Genomic DNA, 24415 nt, shown 5'->3' with positions numbered 1-24415 from the left:
GGCTGCTCCTAGCCACTGGAGGAAGTAGGATATGACCAGAGTTCAGTGGTCAGGGGCATGGCATGGAGATTTAATGCCTGTCATCCTCTGCGCACATGCTGTGAGGTGGCCCACTTGAGAGCTAACCATTTGAAACAAAGGTGGTGCCCACACGCTTGAGTGGGCCCTCCGCAGAAGGTATGGTTAACATTCATGTCTGCCCCTCCCCATCAGCTGGCAGTGTTTATTTACTATGCCGTGTGGAAGCCTTATAAACAGTGGATCACCTTGGACACGGGCATCTTGGAGAGTCCATTCATCTACAATCCTATGAAGAGGGAAGAAGCCTGGAGGTTTCTCTCGTACATGCTGGTGCATGCTGGGTAAGGAATGACAGTTAAGTCACTGATGTCGGAGGTGACTCTAAGTGATTGTAACCCCTAACATTTGTTCACAGCTCTGTTACTGACAAAGCATCTCATGTCCATGATCTCGTATGATCATCACAGCACCCTTAGGAGGCAGCTGTTACTTTTGCTGTTTTATGTCTGAGGCTTAGGATAGGTAGTAACTTGCTCCCGGCCACACAGCTAAGTTGTAGAGCTAGGACCTCAACCCATTAGTGCTAACTCCAGGTCCATTGTATTTTATGTTGCATTATAATTGCCTAATATTGGTATTTACATAGGAATATTAATGAGAAGAGACCAAATCATTACCAAACCAAACGTATGTTCCCCTGGTTGTTTGATGTTCTTAAATGTCAGGACATGAAACACCACTCCCACTGTTTCTGCCCCCACCACCCGTAGAAAAATAATTCATGAACTTTTTGGTGAGTGTATAGTATTGTTATCTACCTGGAATAATACAAGCCATGGGAGCTGCAGTGTCTGCCTTTTAGTTTTGCTCATAGTTTCTTAAATGCTAATAGCCATCTATGACCTTGCTCAGAACCCACGATTCACCATGTCCACTGCAGACAGTGAACGGCACGCTGCTGGCCCCACTCGCTGGTGGACCCCTGGAGTTTCAGATGAGGCCAACTTTGTCTACGAGTTGTCTCAACTTTGAAGGATGACTCTGGCCTGTGGGTAAACAAGTACCCACGGCAGGACACAGGGCTCAGAGCCTCCACAAGTCAGGGACAAAAATCATCAACTGCCCATTTTTGTGGACATTTCCACACTTTGGTTTTCTATTTAACAAGTATGTTCTGAGCAAATGTGGCTTCTGCACTCCCGGGCTTTAAAATGACAAGGAGGGAACAGTTAACTAGTAATATAAGGCAGTATAGTGTTACAGTGCACAGTAGTTACTTAATTGCTCTGTGCCTCAGTTTCCACATCTATAAAATGGGGTAACAGTACCTACCTCATAAGGTTGCTGTGATTAAATCAGACAATGGTTATAATGTAAGTTTTACAGTGTCTGACATGTACTAAGGCCCTCAAAAAGAATTTGCAGGGCTGTGTAGAATATGTCATACACAGGGATGCATAAATTAGGAATGCTTTTATATGCAAGTAACAAAAAAAAATTTAACAGGAACTTAAAAAAACAGAGGGCAATTTTTCCCCATATAAGGAGCCCAGAGGTAGGTGGTTGGTTCATCAGTTTAATGAAGCCAGGACCCTTGGTTCTGTGCTGGCACCTCTGCTTTTTCCTTAGCCTTTCTCTCATGGTTGCAAGTTCACTGCTGTAGCTCCGAATCCAAAGCGGGAAGGGGGAAGAGGTAATTCCAGGTCCTGGTGACATCGTCCCTTTTGTCAAGACAGAAGCACTCTTCAGTCTCCTGGCAGTGCTGCTTTTACCTGCATCTCACTGGCCAGACTATGTGTCCCTGCCTAAGAGAGGCTGGGAAAGTCAACATTAGCTCTTCCAGCCTCACTGGAGGAGAAAAGGAAGGGATGGGAAACGGGTGTTGGAAAAGCTACAGCAATACAAACCGAAAGAGGGCAAGATCAGAATGGGGATAGCTTCACAAATGACATGGATTCCAGGTGGACCCTTGCAGCGTGGATAAAATTTGGAATAAAAAAATTAATATTTCTGTTTTGACAATATGACAGGATCTCACCTTTCTGCCACCTTTACTCTTGATGTTGAGCAGAAGGAAGAGAGTTTGGGTTGATTTGTTGGGCTGTTAGTCATCTCGTCTCCCAGCTGTTGCCAGAGGACAGGATGAGATGGCTTTCTTTGACATCGTTGTTCGGATTCACAAAGTGCACATATTTCCAAATGCCCTTTATGCCTGAGGTCTGCAGAAGCCAAGTGTAACTGTCCTTGCTAGAGAATTCTGCACTGAATCATGTTACCTCTAGTATGTCTTTGAAGACGGCTCGGACAGTGAGTGTGGCTGGGTGTGCGTGGGCCACAGAGGTAAGCCCTCTGTGCTGCAGGTGCGCCCTGAGAACTGCCCCAGTGGTCTGCTGGTATTTGTTAAGTAAATTGTAATATAAAACACAACCCCTAGATCTAATATGAAAGCTGGTGCACTTTGGGGAAGGTCCAACACCTATTTTGGTTTTTAACTTTTTGGTTTAACCTAGAATCTTCAACCTAGAACCTAAAAACAAACAAACCAGCATTGTGCTGCATAGCAACTAAATTGAGGGCTGCTCTAATGTGGGAATTTACCAAACTACACCCAGAGATTCTCCAGAGATACTTGTGGGGTTTGACAAGCAAAACAATGACTTTTATTTCAAAGTACTTTTACCTATTTAAGAACTATAATAAAAACACCTATACTCAAATATGTTACATGCCAAATTGTAGTGCATGGGGGGGTACCAACTTTAGCTAGTGTTACTAGGTAAACTTATCTTTCCATTCTCGTAAGCTTTTTAAAAAAACTTTCAAATGTAAAACTGGGAATGAGATTCCTCTTGCCATCTGTTTTATTAAAGAACATTCTGAGACAGCTGGACAAGTTGTTTAGAAACCTATTGAAATTTAGACTCAATCTGAGTGAATTAGGATTTTCTAAATACTGTGCAACCTTAACAAACTCAGATGCCGAAGCTGACAGAAGTTGCCAATTGTCATCTGAACCTAACTTCAAGTTTATGTTCCTTAGGCCAGCCTCATTGCTCTCTGATGTTGCATCGGTAGTTGTTATAAAACAGAACTTATAACATAAATGTATACTTCTAAAATGCTCTTTCACCTGCTAAAAAAATTAGAAAATGGAACTTGAGTTAAGCAAGTCCATACCTAGAAATAACACCTCGATGCCTATTACTCTCCCGAGGAAATGACTGCCTGGATCAGCCCTAACATTTGGCAAATGTGTTTGTCTCTGCAGAATTCAGCACATCTTGGGGAATCTGGCTATGCAGCTCATTTTGGGTGTTCCCTTGGAAATGGTCCACAAAGGCCTCCGAGTGGGGCTGGTGTACCTGGCAGGAGTGATTGCAGGTTAGTGTTGTGAGGAAAACACAAAACCAACACCTTTGGGCTCTTAGGAGGCTATAAACCAAACAAAGGTAATGAACTTTGATAATGGGCTTCTTATTTAAGATGTTGCACCCCTAATATGTGCTAGGAAACCTGATAAGCGCTGGAGATAAGTTAGTTAGAGGCACTGGAGATGAGGTGGCATGTAGAAATACGTCACTGTGACTATCCCCGGGGACTGCGGAGTCGCACAGGGTCTTACACAATTGAAAACTGCGAGTGGTTTGTGCCCAGGTGCGCTCACTGGGGAAGGGCCGAAAGCCAGATCGTGAAGGCCCTTACATGTCAGAGGAAAGATTTTGGGAAGTAACACGATCAAATTTGCATTTAGGAAAGGTAACTTCGAAAGAGTGCAGAGAATCCTTAAAGGGGCCTAACGACTGAGTCGGCGCTGGCAGTGCCCAGCAGTGCTCTCTAACCCCTGTGCCTAAGGTGATTCATTACGGTGTGGGCAGAGAATGCTGGAACTCCTACTCATCCGTTATTTGCTGGAAACATTTTTTAAAAAGTAAAGTTTTTAGTTTGAGATAGTTCTAGGTTTACACTTTAGTTGTGAGAAATAAATACCTAGAGGTCTCCTGTACCCTTCAACCAGCTACTCCCAATGGTAACAGCGGGCAAAACTACTCCGGTACCACCACCAGGATACTCACACTGGGAGAGTCAGGTAGACGATGTTTCCAACCCCCAAGCTGTACTCTCTCCCCTCCCATCCCGACACCCTCCTTTACCCCCGGCACCAGTAATCTGCTTTCTGTTACTACAGGGGTGGGCAAAAGTAGGTTTGTAGTGGTAATACAAATAAATAATACAATAATTAATAACTGATAGTACATGAATAAACTATTTTATGTACTCACAACTTTTGCTCACCCCTGTATAATTTGCTCACTTCACGAATGTTCTATAAATGGAAGAATAAGGCAGACAGCATTTTGGGGTTGGTCTTCTCCACTCAGCATAATTCTCTGGAGATTATGTGGGTTGTTGCTTGTATTAATAGTTCATTCATTTTCATTGCTGAGTAGTAGTCCATGGTATGGATGTACCATCCGCCCTTCAGTCACTGGAGGATATCTGGGTTGTTTCCAGTTTGGCTATTACAGATAAACTGCTATAGACGTTCGTGTGCAGGTTTTTGTGAACCTCAGTGCAGACTTCTGTGAGCATGAGTTTTCATTTCTCTAGGGTGAATGTCCGAGAGCGCAGGTGCGGGGCTGCATGGCGGTTGCATATTTCGTTTTCCAGGAACCAGCCAGATGTTTTCCAGAATGGCTACTTCATTTTAAATTCCTCCCAGTATTGTAGAAGGGATTCAGTTGTCCACATTCTTACCAGCATTCGGGGTTGTCACTAGCTTTTATTTTAGTTGTGCTGCTCCGAAGTTGGTAGTGATACCTCATCACGGTCTTAATTAGCATTTCCCTAAGTGGCTACTGATGTTGAACTTCTTTTCACATACTTATTTGCCATCCATATCTCCTCATTAGACAAACTCTCTGTTCAAGTGTTTGCCCGTTTCATAATTAGACATATTTTTCCTGTTGAATTTTTAGACTTCTTTATATATTCTAGATCCTAGTCCTTTGCTGAATGTGTAGTTTATAGATATTTTCTCTCAGTCTATAACTTGTCTTTTCATTGTCTTAACAAGGTCTTTCACAAAGCAAAAGTTTTAATTTTGATGAAGTCCAGTTTATCATGTTTTTATTTAATGAATGGTGCTTTGTCTAAGAACTCTGCACTGAGCCCTAGGTCTTAAATATTTTCTCCTATGTTATCTTCTATAGTTATAGTTTTATGTTTTACCTTTAAATATGTGCTCCATTTGAGCTGGTTAATTTTTATATGAGGTGTGAGGTTTACATTGAGGTTCTCTTTGTTTGCTTATTCGCCATGGATGTCCAATTCCTCCAGAACAATCTGTGGGAAAGGCCAATCTTCTGTCATTGAATAGCTCCGGCACCTTTGTCACGAATCAGCTGGCTGTCGTTGTGAGACCATTTCTGGGTTCTCCTTTTTGTTCCACGGTCGAGGTGTCTGTCCCTCCACACAGTCACAACCACTGCCGCCACACAAGTCTTGAAATCAGAGTGATTCCTCTCATTGTTAGCCAATTTAAAAATTTTTAAAAAATAGTTTATGCATTTTACTTTTGAAAAAAGATGGGTATCTAAAGTTCTGGCTTTTTTTTTTCTGTGACAACAAAAGGACTTTTCATAGTAAGCTATCTAACAGATGTTGAAAACAAACACAAAATGTGTCCCTTTGAGGACATAATATCATTCTTCCCTCTAAGGAATAAGAATGTAACTACTTTTCCAAAAATACTCTTGCTATGAAAAGGGTATTTTGAAAACCAGTTATTGGAAATCTTTTCATGTTTATTTGATTTTGCTTCTGAAAATGATGTAACAACTCTTATAAGTTCACATTAAAAAGCTGGGAAACAATTTCCTAATGTTTTAAAATTTCTCAGTGAACAGTTTTAGTGCATTTTAAATTTATTTATGGAAACACTTTCTGATTAGTTTGCAAGAACTAATGATTGACATTAGGAAAGGTGAGAATGAATAGCCAAAATTATTGCAATACAACAAGATTTTTGCATAATTGGAGTAAGCTCAGCCAATGATGCAATTCTTCCATTTTAAATTAAACATCATTTTAAAAATTTTGTATTTTGGCTATGACAGTGATTAAAAGAAAACTTCTATAGAAAATTAACCAAATCTAGCCAAATTTAGGCTGGTGTGGCTCAGTGGATTGAGCAACGGCTTGCAAACCTAAGGGTCGCTGGTTCGATTCCCAGTCAGGGCATGTGCCTGGGTTGTGGGCCAGGTCCCCAGTAGGGTTCTCGTGAGAGGCAACCACACATTGATGTTTCTCTCCCTCTCTTTCTCCCTCCCTTCCCCTCTCTCTAAAAATAAAATAAATCTTTAAAAAAAAGAAAAAAGAAAAATAACCACATTTAAAAGTGTGCAGTAGTCCCCCCATATCCATAGGGGATATGTTCCAAGACCCCCAATGGATTCCTGAAACAGTGGATAGTACCAAAACCAGTATATGTGTGTGTGTCTGTATATATACACACACACATATATATACACACACACATATATATACACATACACATGTGTGTATATATACATGCACACACGTAGACACTGTTTTCTCTTTACGTACATACCTATGATAGCTTAATTTATAAATTAGGCACAGTAAGATATTAACAACAATAGCTAAGAACGAACTAGAACAATTATAATCATGTACTATAATAAAAGTTATGACACTGTGGTCCCTTGACATGTCATATTGTGTAGGGATATGCTGGACAAAGGGATGATTCATGTCCTGGGCTGGATGGAACAGGATGGCGTGAGATTTTATTACGATACTCTGAATGGCACTCAATTTAAAACTTAAGAATTGTTTGCTTCTGGAATTTTCCATTTAATATTTTAGGACTGCAGCTGGCCACAGGTAACCGAAACTGTGGAAAGTGAAACCACAGATAAGGCGGGTGGGGGGCTATAGTATCTGTATTTCTGTCATGAAATTTAACCAGGATTTGAAACAGTAGGGAAACTTATTTAATAATGCTGTTCATTGAAAGGTTGTTTTTTTCTTTTAATTAAAGACATTTTTTAGAGAGCTGTTCTAGGAAAATTGAGAGGAAGGTACAGAGGTTTTCCAAACGCCCCTGTCTCCTATACACATGCATAGCAAAACAGAACTGCATTGCCTCTCAGTTCTGGAGTAGAAGTCTGAAACCTAGCGTCAACATGGCCATGCTCCCTCCTCGCTGTCTGTGGGGGAGCATCCTTCCTTCCCTCTCCTTAGCCTCTGGTGGTGGCCATGGGTCCTCAGCAGTCCTTGCCTTGTAGCGGCAGCACTTCAATCTCTGCCTCCATTTGTGTGGCATTCTTCCTTCATGTATTCCTGTCTCCTCTTAGAAGGACACAGTCATATCGGTTTAGGGCCCCACCATACTCCAATATGACCTCACTTGTATGTAATCACATCCGCAAGAATTCTATTTCTAAACAAGGTCGCATTCTGAGGTGTTGGGGTCAGGACTTCCACACATCACAATCTGATCCATGACAATGCTTGACATTTTTTTGCCAATCAAAATTTTACCAGCCTCCTAGAACAGTGGGATGGAGAGTGGCAAGCAGTCATGAGATAGACTTGGCAAGGTTTAGTGGCAGCTCCCCTGCACCTTCCTTCCTACTTTTGTGGATGCTGTTCTTCCAACTTCTACTTCTATTCCTGCACACACCTTTGTCCTGACCTTTTGTGATGCTCAGGCCCTGCCTGGCTCCAGCATGTACACTCCCTTCGCCCACAGCTTGATTCCAACCTGCGGAATCAGCTCTGCCCCAATTTCAGAGTAAGAGAAAACAGGAATAACCTGTTCAGGTCCTTGCCTATTTTTTGCAATAGCTTTTTGGTAGCGATCTTTTCCCTGTCCTGGGCTATCTTTCACACTGCTGCCTGGGTCACCTTCCTCAAACACAGCTTAGGTCATATTATAACATTCCTGGGCCTTTTTCAGTGGCCAGGAGAAAGTTGAAATGTCCAAGATTGCTTTTCATTACCCTTCATTGACTGGGCCTGTTGCCTTTATTTTCTCTCCTCCATTCCTCCCCCTCACTCCCCCTCTCCCTATTGACCCCCCACCCTGCTCCTCCTTCCTCCCCATTCCCCCTGCTTATTCTTCCTCTTCTTTTTTGAAGAATAAACTTCTTTACTAATATTCAAAAAATAAATTATATATGAACAGGTTAGAGAAAGACTTGATTTTTAAAAAATCTTTTTATTGATGTATGACTGACAAACAAAAATCAGTACTGGACTTCTGGAGGAGAAGGAGGCATAGGTAGACACTCATCACCTCCTGGCACAACCATAGAAAGAATTACAACTGGGTCTCAAAACAAATAACACCCAGAACTGTCAGGAAATGGAGCTGTATGGGAATCCAACAACCAAAGATTTAAAGAAGCCACATTCATCCAAACAGGTAGGAGGAGTGGAGTCACAGAGATGGGCGGAGAGAGGGCGTGGCATGGAGAGAGAGTGTGGGCAGTGGAACTGAGGATCCCACGTTCACGTATAGTGGGTAAAAATTGGGAGGGATATCTTGGGAGTGAGCTATTTTAGCCTCAGGCCAGACCACACAGCCCAGGGTTCTAGCACCAGGAAGATAAATCCCCCTTACTTCTGGCTGAAAAACCAGTGGGGGTTGGAGTGGTGGAAGAAACTGCCTGATTTTCCCTGCTTAAAGGGCCTGCAAGGGGCAGCAGAAGAACTGCTGGATTTTAGCTGCTTAAAAGGTCCACACAGACTTAGCACATATACAAACCCACCCGCTCTGGGTTTCATCATCAGGGGAGCAGATGGAAGGGTGTCAGTCACATAAGGGAAGTAGGTGAAGTGACTGGAAATGGGGCAAGTGCTGGGGAGACCTCCAGAAGCTAGGTAGCTTCATTGTCCCCTCTCCAAGGCCCCCCCCTCCAGCCGCAATAGTAAAGCAGGTTGCCCCCACTGGCAATTAACTAAGGCTCCACCCCACACAATTTACAGGTGCCTTTTCTGTAATAGGCCACATTACTAAGACAGGGATTATAACTAGCTCTAACTAATACACAGAAACAAACACACAGAGGCTGCCAAATTGAGGAGACAAAGAAATATGGCCCAACTGAAAGAATGGAACAAAACCCCAAAAGAGAACTAAATGAAACTGAGATAACCAACCTCTCAGATGCAGAGTTCAAAATGCTGGTGATCAGGATGCTCAGAGAACTCACTGAGTATGACAAAAACATAAGAAAGAAATGAAGGTTATATTGAGTGAAATAAAGAAAAATCTACAGGAAACTAACAGCAGAGGGAAGGAAACCAGGATTCAAATCAACAATTTGGAACATAAGGGAGAAATAAAAATTCAACCAGAACAGAAAGAAGAAACAACAATTCAAAAAAAAAATGAGGACAGGCTTAGGAACCCCTGGGACATCTCTAAATATGCCAACATCCTAATCATAGTGATGCCAGAAGGAGAAGAGAAAGAGCAAGAAATTGAAAACTTACTTCAGAAAAGAATGAAAGAAAACTTCCTTAATTTGGTGAAGGAACTAGACATACAAGTCCAGGAAGCACAGAGAGTTCTGAACAAGTTGGGTCCAAAGAGGACCACACCAAGACATAATCAAAATGCCAAACGTTATAGATAAAGAAAGAATCTTAAAAGCAGCAAGGAAAAGCAGAGAGTTACCTACAAAGGAGTTTCCATAGACTGTCATCTGATTTCTCAAAGGACACTTGGCAGGCTAGAAAGGACTTCCAAGAAGTATTCAAAGTGATGAAAAGCATGGACCTACAACCTAGATTACTCTATCCAGCAAAGCTATCACTTAGAATTGAAGGACAGATAAAGTGCTTCTGAGACAAGGTAAAGCTAAAGGAGTGCATCATTACCAAGTCATTATTATATGAAATGTTAATGGGACTTATTTTAGAAAAAGAAGACAAAAACTATGAACATTAAAATAGCAACAAATTCACAACTGAATCTAAAAACCCAAACCAGCAAACAACCAGAACAGGAACAGAATCATAGATATGGAGATCACTTGGAGGGTTATCAGTTGGGGTTGGAGGGGAAGAATGAGGAAAAGGTGCAGGAATAAGAAGCATAATGGTAGGTACAAAATAGATGGGGGGGGTTAAGAATAGTATAGGAAATGTGAAGCTAAAGAACTTATACACACAACCCATGAATATGAATTAAGTGAAGGGACTGTGGGAGGGAATGGGGGTACCAGGTGGAGAGGGGCCAAGAGGGAAAATTGGGACAACTATAGTAGCATAATCAATAAAATATATTTAAAAAATTAGTACATATTTAATGTATACGACTTGATGAATTTGGAGATGAGTATATACCCATGAACCCATCTCCACAATCTTTGCCATATACATACCCACCACCTCCAAAAGTTTCCTCTTGCCTGTTGTCTTTTTTGCTTTGCCTTTTTTGCACTCCAGCCCTGGTCTTCCCCACCCCCAACAACCAGACTGATCACCATAATCACCTGGAGAGCTGGTTACAACTGAAGCTATCCAGAACCTACCCAAATCTACCGAATCAGAATCTCTGGGGATATGGCCCTGGGGTCCATGTGTTTTTCTGTTCAGTGATGCATAACTGACATAACAATAAACTGCACACATTTAAAGGGTGCTATTTGATAAGTTTTCATATGAGTTTATAACCACAAAACTATCACCACAATCAAGATAATGAATATATCTGTCACTCCCCCCAAAGTTTACTTGCGCCTCTTGGAAATCCCATCCTCCTCTTGCCTCTTCCTGCCATTCTCCTACTTCCTCTGGTTCTGTACTTTTTAGTTTATAGAAATGGAATCTTATAGTATGTGGTCTTTTTTGTCTGACTTCATCACTCAGCGTGATTATTTTGAGATTCACCCTTGTTGTGTACCTCACTAGCTGGCTGCTTTTTATTTCATTGTGTGGATGTCCCACCATTTGTTTATCCATTCTCCTGTTGACAGACACTTGGGTTGTTTCCAGTATGGGGCTATTACAAATGAAGCTGCTATGAACGCTTGTGTATAAGTCTTTGTGTAGACAAGTGTTTTAATTTCTCTTGGGTAAATACTGAGGAATGGGATGGCTGGATCCTTTCACAGGGTGTGGTTAACTTTTAAGAAACTGCCAAACTTTTAAAATAGTTTTACTGAGATATAATCCATCATTTAATCCACCCATTTAAAGTATATAATTAAATGTTTTTTATAGTTAACTCATAGGGTTATGCACCTATCATCATAATCTAATTTTACAATTTTGTCCCCCAAAGAAACCCTGGACCAATTAGCAGTCACACTGTGCTCTTTACCTTACACTCAATCTCCAGCCATAGGCAACCACTAATCTACTTCCTGTCTCTTTAAATTTGCCCATTCTGTACATTTTACACAAATGGAATCATACAATATGTGGTCTTTTTTACTGAGTATAATATTTTCATCATTCATCCATGTCGTATCATGCATCTTGTGCTTCATTCCTTTTTATCACTGGGCAGTATTCCATTGTATGGCTGTACCACATTTTCTTTATCCATTCATCAATTGACGGACATGTGGGTGGTTTTCACTTTTTGCCTGTTATGAATGATACTGCTTTGAATATTTGTGTAGAAGTTTTCATGTGTATCTCTTGGTAGGTATATAACCTACAAATGGAACTGGTTGGTCATTTGGTACAAAGTGGTACCATTTACATGTCCACCATAAGCTCTAGTTCTTCCACATCCTCATCAACACCTGATACTGTCAATCTGTTGGGTATATAATAGTATCTCATTGGGTTTTAATTTGAATTTCCTCATGATTATTGATGATAAATATCTTTTTTAAAAAGATTTTACTTATTTGTTTTTTAGAGAGAGGGGAAGGGAAGGAGAAAGAGAGGGAGAGAAACATCACCTGTGGTTGCCCCTCAACTGGGGACCCCAACTGGGGACCTGGCCTGCAACCCAGGCACGTGCCCACACTGGGAATTGAACCGGCGACCCCTTGGTTCGCAGGCCTGCGCTCAATCCACTGCGCTACACCAGCCAGGGCAATATCTTTTCACGTGCTCATTTGCTATCCATATATCTTCTCTGGTAAGGTATCTATTTAAATCTTTTGCCCATTTAAAAATGGGATTATATTCCTTATTATATAATAGAATCTACTATATATTCTGATTATAAGTCCTTTAGGTAAAGAACTTGCAAATATTTCCTCCTAGTTATTGTTTGTCTTTTCAGTCTCTCCACATTGATAGTATCCTTTGAAGGGCAGAAGTTTTAAATTTTGATTAAGTATAATTTATCAGTTTTTAGTATTTGGGAATGGGGTTTTAGTGTCATATCTAAGAAATTTTGTCAAGCCTAAGGTCACAAAGATTTTTCTCCTGTGTTTTGTTCTAGATGTTTTATAATTTTAAGCTTTACATAGGGGGCTATGATCCATTTTTATACATGGTACAAGGTATGTATTGAAGTGTCATTTGTTTTTGCATGTGGATATCTCATTGTTCCAGCGTTCTTTGTTCAGAAGATAATATTTTCTTCACTGAATTGCTTTTGCATCTAGTTGAAATCACTTGTCTGTATACAGGGTCCAGCACAAATGATGCCCATTTTTTATTACAAAATCATAAGCATGTAACATAAAAATATCACACCAAAGCACACCATATGACATTTTAGGTGAAATGTTCAAATTAAAACCATAAATTATTATACCCATATCATTACCCTACCAACCACACTCAAGCAGGCCTCACTTCTGCCAGACTCTGTATATGCATTTGTCTACCTCTGTCCCATGTGTTCCACTCATATATCTGTGTATGTTTACACTGTACCATACCGTTTTGATTGATGTAGTTTTCTAATAAATCTTGAAATCAGGAAGTGCTAGCATTCCAACTTTACTCTTTTCCAGTTGTTTTAGCTATTCTAAGTCCTTTGTATTTCCATATCAATTTTAGAATCAACCTGTCAATTTCTACAAAAAAGGTCTAATGGGTTTTTGGTTTTTCTATTTTTATTTTTAAGTATATTTTATTGATTATGCTATTACACTTGTCCCAAATTTTCCCACTTGGTCCCCCTCCACCTGGTACCCCCATTCCCTCCCACAATCCCCCACTTAGTTCATGTCCATGGGTCGTGCATATAAGTTCTTTGGCTTCTCTATTTCCTATACTATTCTTAACATCCCCTGTTTTGTACCTGCCATTATGCTTCTTAATCCCCTAACCTTTTCCCCTATTCCCCCCCTTCCATCTCCCAGCTGATAACCCTCTAATGATCTCCATATCTTTGATTCGGTTCCTGTTCTGGTTGTTTACTTAGTTTTTCTTTCTTTTAGATTTAGTTGTTGATGGTTGTGAATTTGTCACCATTTTAATGTTCATAGTTTTGATCTTTTTCTTAAATAAGTCCCTTTAACATTCATGTAATAACAGCTTGGTAATGGTGAATTCCTTTAGCTTTACCTTGTTTCAGAAGCACTTTATCTGCTCTTCTATCTGCCTTCCATTCTATGTTGGCTTTGCTGGATAGAGTAATCTAGGTTGTAGGTCCTTGCTTTTCATCACTTTGAGTACTTCTTGGAAGTCCTTTCTAGCCTGGCAAGTGTCCTTTGAGAAATCAGATGACAGTCTTATGGAAACTCCTTTGCAGGTAACTCTCTACTTTTCTTTGGCAGCTTGTGAGATTCTTTCTTTATCTTTAACGTTTGGTATTTTAATTATGATGTCTTGGTGTGGTCCTCTTTGGACCCAACTTTGGAACTCTCTGTGCTTCCTGGATTTGTATGTCTAGTTCCTTCACCAAATTAAGGAAATTTTCTTTCATTATTTTTTCAAGTAAGTTTTCAATTTCTTGCTCTTTCTCTTCTCCTTCTGACATTAGTATGATTTGGATGTTGCTACGTTTGGAGATGTCCCAGAGGCACCTTATACTGTCCTTATTTTTGGATTCTTTTTTCTTCTTGCTGTTCTGATTGAATGCTTTTTTCTTCCTTATGTTCCAAATTGTTAATTTGATACTCAGTTTCATAACCTCCACTGTTAGTTTCCTGTAGATTTTTCTTTATTTCACTTAATGTAACCTTCATTTCTGCATGGGTCTCTTTTATGCCTTACTCAATGAGTTCTTTGAGCATCCTGATAACCAGATGTTTTGAATTCTGCATCTTATAGGTTGGTTTTCTCTGTTTCCTTTAATTCTTTTTCTGGAGTTTTGTTCTTTCCTTTCAGTTGGGCCATATTTCTTTGTCTCCTCAATTTAGCAGCCTCCCTGTGTTTGTTTCTGTGTATTAGATAGAGCAGCTTTGACTCCTTGTCTTAGGACCATGGCCTTTTGCAGAAGAGCAAAACTGTAAATTGTGTGGGGCAGAGCCTTAGGTGATCACTAGGGTAGGACAACCCATTTCAGTGCTTTGTGGCTCTGTGTGGGGGAAGGGCTTCGAGAGGGGACAATGCTGCTGCCTGGCTTATGGAGATTTGCCTGTGAGGAAGGTGTCTCCCAGTGCTCACCCTGTTTCCAGTCTCCCCACTTTCTTTCTGTATGCCACTTGTGTCCAGTTGTTGTCCTGGTGCTGAATCCCTGAGGGGGTGGGTCTGTGTAAGTTCTAAGTCCATGCAGGCCCTTTTAGATGAGTCTCCTGATAGTCTGGCAGTTTCTTCTGCTGCACCAACCCCTATTGATTTTTACAGCCAGAAGTTATGGGGATTTATCTTCTTGGCACTGGAGCCCTGGGCTGCTGGGTGGTCTGGTTTGGAGATGGGATTCTCTTGCTCCCAATTTTTACCCACCACAAGTGAATGTACACCTCCCTGTTCCGCCACCTCTCCACACCACTCCTGCCACTCTCTCTACCCCATACCCACCACTCTGTGCCTCTCTGCACCTCTCGACCTCTCGCTGCATCTCTGCCCCTCCTACACATCTGGACGAATCTTCTTTAAATCTTTGGTTAGTGGACTTCCATATGCCTTGATTTTCTGATGGTTCAGGGTGTTATTTGTTTTATAGTCTAGATGTAATTTTTTCTGTAGTTGTGTGAGGAGGCAAAGCATGTTTACCTATGCCTGAATCTTGATCAGAAATGCTCCAAACATGTATTTTTACTCTGGCTATTTGGTAGATTTTCATTGGTTTTGAGACATGCGATTTTGTTGTACTTCAGTGTGGTTTTCTTCATGTTTCTTGTGATTGGGGTGTTTTTGAGCTTCTTGGATATGTGGGTTTATAGTTTTCATAAAACTCAGGAATAATTTGGCCATAATTTCTTCAAATATTTTTTGATGTACCTGCCTTCTCTCTTCTCTTTTGGGGACTCCAATTATGCATTTATTAGGCTGCCTGAAATTGACCCACAGCTCATTGATACCATATGTATTTTTAAGAATATTCTTCTCTGTGTTTCATTTTAGATAGTTTTATTGCCATGTCTTCACGTTCACTAATCTTTTATTCTGGAATGTCTATTCTGCCCAAAATCTCACATTTATTTTTTCATCTTAGACATGCAGTTTTAATCTTCAGATGTTTCATATGAGTTATTTCATATCTTACACATCCTACTTAACGTATAGAATATAGTTGTAATTATTATTGCCCTAACTGCTAAGGCTAATGGCTGTGTCAGTTTGGGTAGGTTTTAATTTATTTTTTTCTTTTGATTATGAGTCACATTTTCTTGCTTCTCTGCATGTCTGAAAATTTTTGTTTGGAGGCTATACATTTTACCTTCAGATGATGGGTATTGTATCCCTATAACTATTCCTTTTGTTCTGGAACTTAGTTACTTAGAAGCAGTTTGATCCTTTCTGGTAAGACTTGGCATGTAAAACTATGTTTCTGAGTCATGTTTAGTGCTAATTATTCCCCACGACTGGTGTAGGAACCTTCTATGTACAGTATTTAATGCCCTTTGGCTTATCATGTTTTCTAGTTTGGAAAGTTACTCAGCCTCTCTGGTGCTGTGTGAACAGGAGGTACTCTTCCCTCTACTTCTTTCTGGTGGTTCTTTTCTTAGTTTGGATAACTTCCTCACACGCTTCTCTTAGGAGTCCTCTTCCTATGCAGGTCTCTGTCTTCTGGTGCTGTCTTTTGAGCTCTAGGTCGCTCTGGACTCTAAACTCTATTTCATCAACTTAGAAGTTTGCTGAGACCTACTTATGTTCCCCTTCCATGCACTGAAGCACTAAGCTGGGCAATCAGACAAGCTCATCTAATTTCTTCTGTGTCTCTCAGGGTTGACTGTCCTTTGTTCTCTGGTGTCCAACATCTTGAAGGCCATTGTTTCATATATTGTTCAATGCTATAGCTATTTCAAATGGGGTGGGGGTGAATTTTATCCTTGGGACTCCGTCATGAAGTGGACATTTGTATTTAAAATGTATTTTAAAAATAAATTTCCTATATGATTTAGATGCAACCACCCTAGCTAACCCTAGTCTGTAAGTTGAGAACCACTGCTCTAACCCCATTGAACTACTTATCACTGATCTTCAGTCGTCCAGTTACCTTTGTTTCTATGTCTTTGCTTTTCCACATCCCTACATCCTGAATACCTTCTTCTCCTTTGTTTTCCCTGTCCAAAATGTAAAGATTCTTTAGCGTTTAATCGAAAAGCTATCATCTCCTTCTCAGAGTAGCAGGGCCTCCACCTTTCTGCTGAGGAAGTCATTCCTTTCTAGGTGCTTCCATAGCAAATTTATTACATTAAGAATCGCAGTTGTTATATTCTGCATTTTATGATTGTTTGCTTATCCATTTGTAAGATCCCCGAGGTCAGACACTTGATCTGTCTTGCATGAAGTAGTACTGTACTGTGTCCTAAGGAATGGAGGGCCTTGAAAGTGAGAGACCAAAGGATAGAACTAAGCACTGTAGAGAGGTGGTTTTGAAGTCCCCCCTTTTTCTAAGTTTCGGTTAGCAAGTAGATTTCATCTTGCTTGGTGAATCTGATTGAATGGTTTGTTGAGAAGGATTCTGAGGCCAGATCCTGACTCCATGAGAAAGCTAGCCATTAGATAAGATAAAATGTTGGCATGTCTCAGGTGTTTTGATAGTTTGGGCTAAACATGTAGGATATTTTGAAAAAATAACTAACAAGTACATAATAAATGTCAGGCAGTGTTCTAAGCATGATGCACATATCAACTCATTTACTTCTCCTGACACCCTATTGAAGTAAGTTCTGTTAACATCCACATTCTGTAGGTGGGGAAAGTAAGGCACATAGACATTAGAAACTTGCTCAAGTCACACAGTCGGTAATTCTGGCTCCAGGGTCCATGTTTTTATCACTGTTGTACTGTCTTCGTGTTGAACATTCAACGTTACAGAAAAGTTGAGGTAGTCAGCCCACACAGCTATACTTTCGTAGTACGGAAGGGACAAAGTGAACATGTTCTTTGTTAATATGATAATGGCCCCCACTTCCCAAACTTTTACCTTAGACTAGAAAGTTTTATCTTCCATGATTCCTACAGTGAGTCATGTCTGATCATTTGTGTTTTATTTCTGTAGGATCCCTTGCCAGCTCCATCTTTGACCCACTCAAGTACCTTGTGGGTGCTTCAGGAGGCGTCTATGCTCTGATGGGCGGCTATTTCATGAATGTTCTAGTGGTAAGAACTTTGGGAATGTAATCTATGCACCTTTTGGGCTTTTTTGGAATAATACCTGGTGTTTGGTTTAGGGAATCTTCATTTATCAATACTTAATGAGCATTCATCTTCCTTTTGACCACCAATTTTTTTCATATTTTATCTTTATTTTCCCCTGGTCTCAAAACTAATGAATACTCAATAAAATTTTAAATTGAAAAAGACAAAGTCAAAATCCCCAATAGAGTATGTTAACAGTTTGCTAGACATCCTTTCGGATCTTCTTTCTGTATTCAAAACCCTACTGATACCAGTATTACAGACATAGAAGTGCCCGTGCAGTGTTCTGCATGTTAGCGCAGAGTAGCACCCTGGCCGTCTGTCCACGTCAGGACACAGAGATCCCCCTCCAGCTTTTCAGGTGCTCCACCGCCAGCCCCTTCTGCAGAGCTGCATTCTGACTACTTCATCTGCCACCGAAAAAAATGTGGGGATTTCAGCTTTTCACATTTACAAATAATGCTGTAAAGAATGTTCTACGTTTCTCTTTTTGCATTTGTGTGATCTTTTTGTAGGGTAACTCTCTAGAAGCAGATATTAATGCCAAATCATCCTGCAAAGTTTGCATACTATTTTACATTTTAATGATTTACTGAGAATGTCAGCCTCTTTTTAAAACAGGTTAAAATCTTGTCTAGTTCTTAACATTTTAACCATGTAGGTATATTTTAAAATATAAAGTACTTCTAGCTTATTTATGTGTGTTTATATATCTTTACTCTGAAAATACTGTAAGATGAAAAATATGAAGCAATTATAAAACTGTTCCAAAAATGGAAGTCATTTAGAAAAATTTTTTCCAATCTTTGGGTTTCATTCCATTAGTAGTAATGAACTCAGTTTAAGGGATGTGAAAACTTAGGCAGAAAGAAAATAGTGAAAAAAATTTCAGTATGCATGGTGTGTAGTAAGAATTAGTTTGATTTATAGTGTACTGGATTGTTATGTAAATCATTTCTTACGGTGAGTCATAGTCACAACAGTTTGAAAATAATTTATTTAGAATAAACATCCAGCATCTTTACTCCTTGGGAAGAGAGTGAATAACTTGAAAGGAAATGGATATGTAACTCAATAAATTAAAGTGGCAACATCTTTCTGACTTCATTCTCTGTAACACATGAGGTTACTGCGAGCTGGACTGAGATGTGCTTTTTCTGACCAACATTTAAAAATTTTTTTGAAATTATCTAAAAAAAATAAGGTAGTACTCAAATAAAATAGTTCTTTCCTAACTCCTACTCAGAAAGAGGATAAGGAAGTATCAAATGAACACTAACTGTAAAAACTTGAAAATACTTCATCAGACTCAGTTCGACAGCGTATCTATCTACCATCCATCTAATGTTACATGTTGATTTTATGTTACTTATATTGAGATCATTTCCTGACAATAAAATTGTGTCTAGTTTATACCATACATGGAGTTAAATGTCATGTTTCAGTTTGGTTCTCCAAAGTGCACCAGAGTTGTACTTCCCAAATGCATTTGAAAACCGGGCTGTTAATCCGATGCTTTGTTTTGCATTGCTTTGTTTAAAGTCGGACACTCGGACTTTATGTGAAAAAGAAGATGAAGAGCACAGCTGAGGTTTCATTTGCCAAGAGAGCTTATCTTATTTTTATTATCTCTTTGCAAGAATTTTCAAGAAATGATTCCTGCCTTCGGAGTTGTCAGACTGCTGATCATCATCTTCATAAGTAAGTTGGTTTCGTGGACATTTTGCACCTTCAGTTTTATGGGTTCATCCTTCAGGTCTTCTCACATTTCCTATGCGCTAACGTGGAGGACAACTGCTAGCCTAGAGTCAGAAAATTGTCGGCTCCCTTAGCCCTAAGCAAAAATGGGTAAATGGCGGGGTGTTCACAGATCCTCGTGGGCCGTTCTTAGAGGTGCCTCAGGAATGTATTCTTGCTTTTAGTCTCTTAAGTGAGGGAAGTTGGAAGAGTAGACTCTAGGCCCCGTCCACTTCCACCACAGTAGCTTCATTTGTTTTATAGACTGGATTTTTCTTGATCATACATTGGATTCTATACGTCATTTTTTTTTTTTTCTGAAAAGGGAAAGCTTGAAAACCACTGATATCTATTTCCTTCCTCAATTTCTAAATTTTCAGATTAAAAAAACTGGTCTAGGATGTAAGCATGGAGTAGTAGCTGAGGACTAAAAGTGAGAGTGGAGGGCAGAACTGCAAGTTCAGGGAGCTAAGAGGAGGACTACTATGGCTCCTGACAGACAGCTCCAAGAGTTACAGAAGAGCATTGCGGGCTGGAGAGACTCTAGGAAGGGTGTTCAGTCTGGAGAGGAGATGGGGTTTTGGCTGGGTCTGAAAGGCAGGGTAGATGTTTGGATGGTGGCAGACCGCACAGGTAGAAGAAAATGTCGACGTAAGAATGCCCAGACCTGTAGAGAATTTTCACGAGTTTCTTTGAGCCAAACTGGACACATGCTGGGGAGCAAGATTTCAAATGCTCTGGAAAATAGTTTTGCAGCTTCTTTTATGCATTTGAATTTAAGGAGGAAAGTAAGGAAGATTGGAGAAAGCAGGGCAGGGGCTGGATTAAAAGACAGTTAACAAGATTATGTGCTCTCTCGAGGGTTAATACCCCCTTCCAGGGGTATTTAGACATTTCAAGGTGTGAGAACAATGGACAGGGCTGGCTTAAAACCTTTCACTAAAGAAGTTACAGGCTTGGGGCATGACTGCCTACCCACCACACCTGCCCAGTTAGGAATTTGTGATCAATCACCGTGAGAGGTTACTTTCTATAGAACCCCCTTTTTTCATCCACACAAACAAGAGCAACAGCAGGGCCAGTTACTTGCGTTTCCAGAGCTGATCCAGCTGAAGCTGTACCTGCTCACAGGGTGTGGGGAATAGAGCAGACGTTGGGGTCAGGCTGTGGGTCAGATTTGAGGGCCAAGACAGAGATGACACTTGATAAAGCCTAAGAGTTTGGCTGTCTGCGTGGTAAGAGAAAATGATTCTGCTTATTGGTATTAAGAGTTCAGTTACATACACTGTGGGAACAGGGACGACCACCTCTGAGAAAAGTGACTGAATTTAGTTTATGAACAGTTTAACTGTAAAAGTAATGTTTGATCCTGAGAGGAGATGTGTGACTTGTTTATAGTCTATACCATACTCTACATCAGGGGTGTCCAACCTTTTGGTGTCAACCTGGGCCACGCTGGGAGCAAAAGAGTTGTCTTGGGCCACACATTAAATACACTGCAACACGTCATCACAAAAACACCTCATAATGTTTTAAGTGAATTTATGATTTTGTGCTGGGCCGCATTCTCCAGAAGAAACCCAAAAGGTGCAGGAAAGTTGTCAGCACAGACAGGACAGCGAGGCGGGGAATCGGGGGAGAGTCGTGGGGGTCACTGAGGTGCCGCTGAATTGTTAAGAGTCACAACTAGAACCAAGGGACAAGTCCTTTGACCGAAGAATGTTACACAAATGACCTGGTTCTTCAATCTGCTTCTTTTGGGTAACTATGACTGACTTTTATAAAATAAGCCTTAAATCTTTGATGGGGAAATTGCTTTTACACTCTTCTTGAATACTCTCCAGCGTTGGAGTAAAAACCCAATGTTGCTCACGCCCAGGGTTTCTCCAAATATAGTTTATATAACATTACGTCACTTGAGGTAAGTGATAAAGTCACTGAATGTGTGCTTTTATTATATTCTACAAAGAGAATGTAACACGCCAACGTTAACCTTGCCCACTTCCCTGCACACACTGTTTCCAAAAGTTTTTTGGCCTAACTTACCTACTGTTAAAAGTTAGAAAAGTTAAATCACACAGTAGATTAATACAAGAACATTTTAATATTAAACACATTCCCTTGGGAAAAGGGTGTGTTGTGTGTGTGTGTATTTTAATAGTAAAAATTGTTCTTAATTGTGGAGGACAATTGGCTTTAAGCATCTTCCTTCATTAAACATTATTTGTTGGATGTGTTTTCTGGCAAAGCAACTGAGCTTCCCTTTGGAAAATGTTAAGGACATCTCACATTTTCATCCTTCAAAAAAAAAAAATCTGTATAAAGGCAACTCTCTTAAAATGAGTGCAAAGTTTTAGTGAGGATAATGATTCAGTTTATTGGAATGAGGACATCTTTTCAGGTGGGAAAACATGTTTGCTTGTAAATTGACTGCAGCAACTTACAAGCCAACTCCAACAGGAAGCAGAGCCAGGCAGAGCTGTGGTGGGGGTCGAAAGATAAAAGAGAAGTGAAACAGAGAAACTGACATGCTAAGAGTTACAAAGACTTTCTGAGAGTTGGCCTCCTACCCTGAAGACTAGACCAGCCTAACTGTTTCCAAGCAGTCAGCCCTATTCTCTGGCAGGGTTTTTCTTATACTTTTGTGGTCCCGTCTCTGTGTGTCATTTACACTGGAACAGGAAATGCAAATGATTGAAAATACCATACAGCCACATTTAGCCAGAACGTTGTGTAATAGTCATTTACAATGAAATTAATACTAGTACTTCTTCGACCTCGACCTCAATTCTTGTCCAGTGACTTCAATGTCAATAGAGCATTGAAAGGGAAAGGAGCCAGAACACATGGTCCTGAAGCTATTTTCCCCAAGGCAAGGACTAGGTCTTTCCACCTCCTAGGGCACAGTGGCTTACTAAGTGGAGCACAGGGAACTGCGGAATGGGTGTGGAATGTGACAGCTGCATGAGATGTTTCCAAGTTCTGCACATGTAGGGCAGAGCTCTAGGCCAAGAAACCCCGGAGTTTCCTTTTGTAGCACAGATCTAACTTATCTGAAGAATGTCTAAGTTCTGGCTCTCACTGTTCCACTAGAGAGAGAATGTGGACTCATCCCCTTTCTTGGCCACCTTCAGTACTCCGGGTGGTAATTAGAGGCAATGCATTCAGTGTGGTGGGTGAGAGAGAAGTCATACTGCTTAAGGTTCCAGTGCTGCCCCTGCCTCTGAACTAAGTACTTGGGCAAGTACTAAACCTCTGTGTCTTGGTTTCTTCATGTATAAAATGCCCACCATTCCTCACTTGGATTGCTGAAATAGTAGTAACCTAGCTGGTTTTCCTGCTCCTGTCCTTGCTCCCCTCTGGCTTATTCCCTATGTAACCATGAGAATGAGCTGTTAAAAACCTAAGACAGATAATGTCACTCCTGTGCTCAAAAGCTCTCAGAGGCTTCCTACCACTCCCAGTAAACGTCAGAGGCCTCAGAGTCAGCCACAAGGCCCCTGTTCATCCCCTACCACTTTGTCCCTAATGGTAGTCCAGAATCACGCTGGAAGTCTTGTTAAAACAGACCGTGAGCCTCACCTTCACAGTTTCTGGTTCGTTGAGTCTGATGTGGGCCTGAGAATTTTAATTTCTAATAAGCTTCCAGGTGATGTTGCTACTGCTGTGTTGGCCCCCAGAGGGAACCACACTTTGAAAACCACTGACCCAACGAGATCAACTGCTTTTGCATTCCTCCAGCATACGAGGCACATTCCTGCCTTAGGGACTTTGCATTTGCTCTTCCCTCTGCCTGGCAGACTCTTATTTCAAAGGTCAGCATGGCTTGCTCACTTATTTCCATCAAATGTCATTGCTTAGTGAGATCCTCCATGACTCTCTCCTCCCAGCAGTCCCAATTCTCCTTCCTCCCTTTGTACCTCTCCACAGCACTTAGCACCACTAGGCACACCGTATGTCTTGTTTGTTTATGTGCCTCACTCATTGGCTCCACGAGACAGGGCTGATCTCACTGCAGTATGCCCACCACCTAGAATAGTGCCTGGCACATAGGAGATAATCAGTAAATACTTGCTGGATAAATAAATCTGCAAAATGGGATAATGACAGTACCAATCTCCTAGGGCCAATGTGAGGATTACTGATTGTAAAGCTCGTACAGCAGCATTTCGCACAGAATAAATCTCAATAAATGTTAGCTGCTCCCATTACCAGGGGAAACCAAAAGCATTTGGCGCGCTGATGCGCAGACTCTGATGCTTCATTCATCAGGTTGCCTTTCCTTCCAGTTGCGTCGGACATGGGATTTGCTCTGTACCGAAGGTTCTTTGTCCCCATAAATGGGTCACCGGTGAGTTTGGCTTATTATTTTCTCAATGGAAATTTGTTTGCCTATCATATCAATGCTAAAAAGGGCCATCAAATAGGGGCAACGACTCTGTGATTTAGGGCAAATTTCCACTTGGAAGAAAACTCCTGAGGAAATCAGACTTTCAGGTTGTCCTTTGCACTTAAGTCTCACGGCCCTGACCTCTGGCTCTGCTTCTCTGCACCTGCTGTACTGGTGGCTGTTCCAGAACAGGGGAGATGGGATTTCACTGTCCACAGAGAATAAAAAAGCAGGTTGGAAATCAGCAATGAAAACTTGGGTCCAGATGAATTTACAATATAAGGAAAACTTACAAAGATCTCATTTTGTTGGAATGAGAGTTTGAATTTGGTAGCTTCTGCGTTTAAAATCTGACATTTCATTATGCAAGATCAGACCGTGCTGCTATAGCGATCCCTCGTGCAACTCGACTCTGTTCTCTTGGTTGGCTCTACAGAACCATCCAAAATGGGACGATGGTCAGGAGGAAAGGGAAACGGTAGCTCTGCCCTGTGACCTCAGGAGCCTGTGAAATGCCGTTTCTAGCTCCGCATATTTTAGAACACCTCCCTTCTGTGCGCG

General features: G+C 40.8%; 1 protein-coding gene across 2 annotated transcripts in view; it reads left to right on the top strand.

The window, feature by feature from the left end:
* Nucleotides 1–24415, top strand: part of RHBDL2 (rhomboid like 2) — a 51562-nt gene that overhangs the window by 25949 nt on the left and 1198 nt on the right. For both annotated transcript variants that reach the window (XM_045190856.3, XM_024554859.4), the window contains exons 3-7: nucleotides 214–362; nucleotides 3290–3402; nucleotides 17588–17688; nucleotides 19368–19428; nucleotides 23754–23815. In XM_045190856.3, the coding sequence (XP_045046791.2) occupies nucleotides 214–362; nucleotides 3290–3402; nucleotides 17588–17688; nucleotides 19368–19428; nucleotides 23754–23815 (486 nt within the window). The remainder of the gene's footprint in view (nucleotides 1–213; nucleotides 363–3289; nucleotides 3403–17587; nucleotides 17689–19367; nucleotides 19429–23753; nucleotides 23816–24415) is intronic.

This window comes from Desmodus rotundus, chromosome 3 (assembly GCF_022682495.2).
Source record: "Desmodus rotundus isolate HL8 chromosome 3, HLdesRot8A.1, whole genome shotgun sequence".
NCBI lineage: Eukaryota > Metazoa > Chordata > Mammalia > Chiroptera > Phyllostomidae > Desmodus > Desmodus rotundus.
The sequence above is the reverse complement of the archived record's forward strand: the minus strand, read 5'-3'. Positions and strand labels throughout refer to the sequence as shown.